The sequence below is a fragment of the Mandrillus leucophaeus genome, unplaced genomic scaffold (genome assembly GCF_000951045.1).
Source record: "Mandrillus leucophaeus isolate KB7577 unplaced genomic scaffold, Mleu.le_1.0 Scaffold17, whole genome shotgun sequence".
Lineage (NCBI taxonomy): Eukaryota > Metazoa > Chordata > Mammalia > Primates > Cercopithecidae > Mandrillus > Mandrillus leucophaeus.
Window position 1 is genome coordinate 4,127,081 of NW_012101698.1, and position 7,149 is coordinate 4,134,229.

General features: G+C 40.2%; 1 protein-coding gene across 2 annotated transcripts in view; it reads left to right on the forward strand.

Moving 5' to 3' along the window:
* Positions 1 to 6,590, forward strand: part of AP1G1 (adaptor-related protein complex 1, gamma 1 subunit) — a 90,784-nt gene extending 84,194 nt beyond the window's left edge. For both annotated transcript variants that reach the window (XM_011976736.1, XM_011976737.1), the window contains 2 exons: positions 812 to 910; positions 2,430 to 6,590. In XM_011976736.1, the coding sequence (XP_011832126.1) occupies positions 812 to 910; positions 2,430 to 2,531 (201 nt within the window). In that variant the 3' untranslated portion in view covers positions 2,532 to 6,590. The remainder of the gene's footprint in view (positions 1 to 811; positions 911 to 2,429) is intronic.
* Positions 6,591 to 7,149: the final 559 nt, after the last annotated feature.

Below are 7,149 nucleotides of genomic sequence, written 5' to 3' on the forward strand. Positions count from 1 at the left end.
CAGCTAATTTTTGTATTTTTAGTACAGACGGGATTTCACTGTGTTGGCCAGGCTGTTCTCGAACTCCTGATCTCGTGATCCACCAGCCTTGACCTCCCAAAGTGCTGGGATTACAGGCGTGAGCCACCGTGCCCGGCCAGCACTTTCATCTCTTATTTCTATAAGTAAGCAAATAAACCCTACCAGCATTCAACAAAGTAATAGTGTTTGGCTTATCTAGGTCTTTTGCTGTATAGGCTGGTTCTGCAAGTCTTTCCTTTCCTCTGTCATGTGGAGAGGAGGCTCTGACACATTCTAGATTATGCAGGCTTTAAAAAACAAAAGTTCAAGTCTCTGGGTCCCAGTCATCCAATCACACAAAAGTTTAAAAGCTCATAGTTGGTGACCCGTATGTTGGTTTGCTATTTTTGGAAAGCTTTTCTTTTGGTTTGTTTCTGCCGGTTTTTTAAGCCAAAAGCACCCATATTTTACTTGCATAGTTGAACAGTTACTATTAAGTGAAGTTGCCAGAACAAGAATTGGTCAGCTTCTGAAAAGAGGTAGGCTAAAATTCCTTCTGCCAGAAAGGAGAATGTGGTTTATTGCTAGTGGTCATGATCAAAGAACTGAACAGTGGATTTTTACAAATACCACAGTGAGTCAGTTCACGTGCTGTGAATTCCTGATATCTAGAAAACAAGTAGTAGGCAAAACTTAGTAGTAGTGAAATCTGTTACATGACCCATCATGTGGCTGTCTAAATGTTTTTTGATATCTCTGACCTAGCATTGTGTGTTTCTTTTTCTGAAGAGTGCCCTTTGTTCCCCCCTAGACATTCCAGCTGCAGCTTTTGTCTCCTAGCAGCAGCATTGTCCCAGCATTTAACACGGGGACCATCACACAAGTCATTAAAGTTCTGAACCCTCAGAAGGTGAGTAGCACATTTGTAGCCAGTATCTGAGCTGAAGTGTAAGCATATTTCCTGAAATAAAATTCTGCTTTGTTTCTTTTTTCTGACTCATAGTTAGAGAAGAGATCAATGAAAATGCCTGGTCTAACTTCCTTGCTCTTTTATAAATAACAAATGGAACCCAGAGCCATCAGGTGGCTTAGTGGCATCTTATTAAAATGCAACTTCAAAAAAAGCTAGATTAAAGGTCTAGTTTTAGGGGGTAGGGGAGAAGCTTAGACATTTTAATTTATACACAAGTTGAAATCTGAGGTAAGAGCATTTGTTGAAACCAAATATCTACATTTACTGCTACAGTTATTAAGAATGAATAGCAAAAATGGAGGCATTTTAAATGAAGCAGCCAAATGAAAAATAGCTTTAGAAACTGAAATTAAGCAATATTTTTATTATCTCAAAGAAATAAACTCACCTTAATAGTAATCAATTGGTTTTCAAACAGTTTTTGAAAATGGTTCAGAGAATTTCTTTAATAGAGCTCTACTAGTTGCTCATAAGTAACAGTATACTTTCCTTCTCTTGTAACACTTGCCCTTCCTCTGCTATTCACTATATTTTGAGCATCTGCCTCTATAGTACAAACACAAATTCCTTTGACCATCTGAGAGTAAAACATTTCTTAGTGCATTTGTATTTGAAATCTGCCACATAAAGTAAAAAGTACCTAATTGAGTTCTCTTAAAACTACTGCTGTTACCTGTGAGTTAAGTCATTTTTAAACATTTTATGCCTTAGGAACAAAAGGCACATTCACATTTACTGTAGATTTTTCAGACAAAGCAACAGTATATCTGAATGGAGAGCATATGATGAGTATATGTTCATCTCATTTTTTAAGAGACTTGGATACAAGGTTTGAATCTTTTTGAAAAGGACTCAGCAAAATGTTATGTGGAAAATGCTCCACAGTGGCTCACGCCTGTATTCCCAGCACTGTAGGAGGCTGAGGCGGCCGTATCACCTGAGGTCAGGAGTTCGAGACCAGTCTGGCCAACATGGTGAAACCCCATCTCTACTAAAAATAAAAATACTAGCTTGGCGTGGTGGTGGGCGCCTGTTATCCCAGCTACTCTGGAGGCTGAGGCAGGAGTATTGCTTGAACTCGGGAGGCAGGGGTTGCAGTGAGCCAAGATCATGCCACTACACTGCAGCTTGGGCAGTAAGAGCAAAACCCTGTTTCCAAAAGAAAAGAAAAATGTTCCTGAGGGGTTCTGTCCTTTTAATGCAGTTCAAGGATTAAAGCTAACCACGTGTTCTGGAGATGCGCTTTCTCTACTTGGTGGCATGATGTTGTTAGCTTCTTGACTGAAGCCTAGAGTACTGGGTGTTTTTTGTTGTTGTTGTTTGCCTGTGTGTCATTCTTAACAGACAGCTTTACTTCAAATTTTGACCTCTAAGATTAAAAGTCTATTTGTGGACTGGACAGATGCTGGAGATTTTATTTCAATATATAATTTGCACTTCTCTTTTCCCCTTATAGCAACAGCTGCGAATGCGGATCAAGCTCACATATAATCACAAGGGCTCAGCAATGCAAGATCTAGCAGAGGTGAACAACTTTCCCCCTCAGTCCTGGCAATGAGGGTTTGGCACCATTCTCATTCTTATCCCACTCAATCAAAGGAACTCTGGGAAGGAGGTTGTGATTGCTGGCAAGTCCCCCCAACTGTACCACGGGCATGAGGAGCTGAAGAGAACTGCTGAGGAGGATTTTCCTAAAGTTACTGCTGACCTTGAAGCATTGTTAAAGACTAATGTCCTCTCCTCCACTGTTGAGGCTGGCTGCTTCTGGAGGCTACTTTGCACTCTTCCTCTTCTTCTCCTTTTTCCGCACTGCTCCACCCCTCCCACATTTACAGCCAGAATCAACATTCCCTGGGCCCCTGAGGAAATAAGCAGCTGGTCTGGAGGAGAGGACTGCAATCCATGGCGAAAAACACTCACTTTGTCTCTGCAGCAAAGAGTTGCCCCTTCTTTCTACTGTTGTTTCTCTGTGGACTGGGCAAGGTGGGGTATTTATTCCTCACTAGCTGGGTTACCATCTTCAGGCGCTTTCAACATCTGGTATTTGGAATGGAAATGTAATAATGGACATTAGGGAGCCCTGCCTTTTTCTACTGGTTCCCCCAATGTTTGAAAGAGGCATTAGGCTCCTGGTAGCCTATTCTGTGCATTGCTGTATACACACAGACACACACATGTATGTTTGTTATCAAGAACTGGTCAGACCTTGCGAGTTTTTGTAAACACTGGACAGATGGAGTTAAAAAGAGCTTTTGTTGAGATTTGGCATGAAGGATATGGTGCTCTATTTGTAATAGAAACTTCCAAGGCTCTTCCAGCTCCCCTTTCGCTCCATTCTTTAGCTGTAGTCATGAATAGTTTCCATGATATTCAAAACTGATTCCCTTTAAAGTACAAAATGGTCACCTTCTAAAAGATATATTCATAGTTATTAATGACCCTGTTCCCACCGCAAATTTTAAAGTGCTCCTAAACCCATAACTTGCCTGTTTGAACTATGGTAATGGGTGGAAGAGGAGTTCACCAGTTTTAAAGATCAGACTCTGTATCAAAAGTACCTTTGCCCTTAGGAAGAGTGAGTATTGGAGTCATCTATTACTCCAAACCTCCCTTTTTATTTCCTGAGCCTGGCTTGGACCTTGGCATTCCGTTTGAATTCCTTCTAACTGGAACATTTGTGTTGTATCTGTAACACTGGCACTGAAATAAAGACCACACGGTTAAAGAAATCTTTCCTATATTGTACTTTATGGTGTTGGAGTGAAGCCTTGTAGCTTCCATACCCCTATGTCAGAGGAGGTCTTACGGACACCATAGGGTAGGATAACCTTTCCTCAGTCTGAGAAATTGGTCTCTTTTAAAAGACAAATCTCATGAGTATACACATCAAAGACTTGAGCTTTTTAAACTAGTGAGAGTGCCAAGTGCTTTTAAGAAAGGACCCATGTGTTATCAAACTTTGAAATTGAGTAGCTGGAGTGAAGTAGAGGTGACTCTCTCTGTGGTACACGTTGAATGTACTATGTACGTTCAAGTATTCAGGCGCCGTGTCTTATATACTGAAGAAAGAAAAAGTGAGGCCCACCTTGCACTTAACAATGTTTGCAATTGTTACTGTATTGAATACAGTATAATGACTACTATGGCTTCAATCTTAAACCTGGAAACAAATATCCTTTTTTTTTTCCTCTTCATTTCACCAAGCCTTTACTTAAAATCTTCAGTATCTTGTCAAATCTAGCTCTGTATCAGATGCTGGACTATTCCTAACATTTGACAAACTGGAGTTGAACTAAAGGCTCCACAGGGGAAAGTTCCTGCTCTTATTAGGATGTATGAGCAAGATCTGCTAAAACTTACTCCAGTGGGTAAATGGTTGACCGAGTCAAGAACAGGATATTATCTCCTGCATAGTTTTCAGTAATGTAAGTGTGGACTAGTGCATATTTCAGACAACTGCTCTGCCTGTGCAATGAAAAATAGCCTTTAAGGGTTTCTTTGCAGACTGATTTCATTGGATGGATACTTAATGCTGTGAAACATGATAGGATTAACATAATGTTGGTGGATTTCTTGAATAGAATTTGTCTTAACATTCCTCTTTGTGTAGAGGCTTTATTTTCTCTCTTATATTTGTAGCTAACCAGCTCAGGTTTTTTTATTTGAACTGGGTTGAATTTCTGAAGAAATCTGTTCAAGACCATGCTATAAGACACTGTCAGCTAATGGAGCTGGGAAGGGTCTACTCTGCTGACAAAGCATTTCCTTGGGTGATCATAGTTTTGAGGTAGAGTTTATGATCATTCATAGCTTTGTCTAGAAGGAGTAAAATATCATGGCCTTAACACAAAGGGTGCTGCGTAGAATATGAATTGATTTCGGAATCTGAACACAAGCACCATACTGAAGGACTAGCAGCCAAATAACTGCCTAGGATACTGATGGTTGTGAAGACTGTTTCAAATGATTGGATCTTTGAAAGCTTCAGCGTGCCTTAGTTTCTAGGATCAGAATTAGTTTTCCTCTCACTTGGCCTTGCAGCTAAATGGAGAAATGTTTCAATTTCTGTGAATACTTGCACATTTCAATAATTCCTTTCCCGAGTATAACCACTCAAGGGGGAGCAAATTGGGATGGATTTACTTCAGAGGCATTGTGAGGAAAGAGCATTTTCCAAAGCTGTTTTAATAACCCTGGGGTGATAAGCAGCGAGCCCTCACACACTTACTTTGACAATTTCACATGCACTTGTACCTCATTATTTCCCTCTTCAAGAGTCGATTTATTCTAGTCTCTGCCCCATCCCGGGGAATCCTAAGGGAGAATTAATTCATCTAAGTAATCTCAAAAAACTGTAGGAAGGGTGCTCTCCCAGAGAAGCTTCTCCCATAGTGCTTTGGTGCTGTTTCCTTGAGGTGGTTTGGACAGTCATGGAAGTTTTAGGCTGTGCATAGTGATCATCTGTTAATTTTAACGTCTTTCTCATTTAAACATTCCTCAGTGTAACATTTGGGAGGGGATTCTTTCCTCTTGCTGGTTTAAAGGTGTGATTCGTACTCCTTGTTTGTCCCATTCATATATGAAAATAGACTTTTAAAACTGTCCAACACTAATGATTTCTATAACATGCTTCCCATTTTTTTTATGTCGTAGAAGAGATTGGAAGTTAGGGAGTACTGCTTTCAAGGTTCAACTTCATTGTCTTCTGCATTGGAAAATATTTGGGCCATGAGAACTAGGGGAAAGGAGTTTGAATGTGTATATTTTTTTCTAGTGAATGTATTTTAACCACAGTGTCCTAAACTGAGAAAGCTAGAGAGGAAAAAGTGGGTGTTCATGAACTTTGCGGTTGGGAGAGTGGTTTTACATGTCTGTGTATTCATGACTTTGGGAGTGGGGAGGATCATTGGAGAGAGAATTGCACAGAAAAGTCCTGAAGTTTAAAACACTTTTGACCAGCTTTGGCTCAGGAGAGGGGGGCTGTGTATAGAACTGGAAGTGAATAACTTTTTCAAGCAATAGCAGTGAGTGGGTCCCATTGACAGGGTTCCAGGACCTGGAACACTTTAACAGAAGGAAATGCTGAAGCAGCTTGCACAGTTGCTTTACAAACTTCCAAGACGCTGATTCTGGCTTCAAGATGGAGCATTGGAGTTGGTTTTTTGTTTTTTGTTTTTTTTTTTCCTCAAAGAACCTGCGGTTGCGCTTTGTGTGTTTTGTTTTTGTTTTTGGTTTCTATTTGGGGGCCCCATGGGAAAGAGCTTCTGAACTCTTTCCTTTATGAACTCCCACTGTGTTCCTATAAAGTCCCTTTTCTTTCATAGTGTTGTAAGTTACATTTTCATTATGCCCCATCACATCTTCTTTACTGTAAAAATATTAAGAAGCTGTTTCCAAGTGGGACAGCTAATGAAGCTCTAATTATTGCAGACATATTTTTGAGATGTAAAAAAAAAATTTAAAATTAAATGATAAGTCTTAGAGGCGAGTGAGGAATAAAATGGATGTAAACATTTACATGGGATGCATTAGAATTCTGCTGTGTGTATTGTCTTTTGGTTGAAACAAATTATGAACAGTGACTAATAATAAAAAGTCAATACTCAATGATTTAAAATTTGCTTCCTTCCTTCTTACAATTGGATTAGAAGACTTAGATGAATTCTTATTCCAGAGGTTGAGCTAAACTTACTGACTTGTTAGTATTCCTTTTACACATAAGTCTCACCAAGAGACGAATTTGAAACACTTCAAAACTTGTGGTAGTTAGGCACGGTGGCTCACGCCTGTGATCCCAGCAGTTTGGGAGGCCGAGGCCGGTGGATCACCTGAGGTTGGGAGTTCGAGACCAGCCTGACCAACATGGAGAAACCCTGTCTCTAGTAAAAATACAAAGTTAGCTGGGCGTGGCGGCGCATGCCTGTAATCCCAGCTACTCGGGAGGCTGAGGCAGGAGAATTGCTTGAACTCGGGAGGTGGAGGCTACGATAAGTTGAGATCATGCCATTGCACTTTAGCCTGGGGTGACAAGAGTCAAACTTGGTCTCAAAAACAACAACAACAACAAAAAACTTGTGTTATAGACAGTGAAAAAGTCCTAAGTGCAATTGGACATTTTAACTATAATATGATTAATTTCATGCTTAATCTTCTACACAGGTGAACTCTCAAGGCAG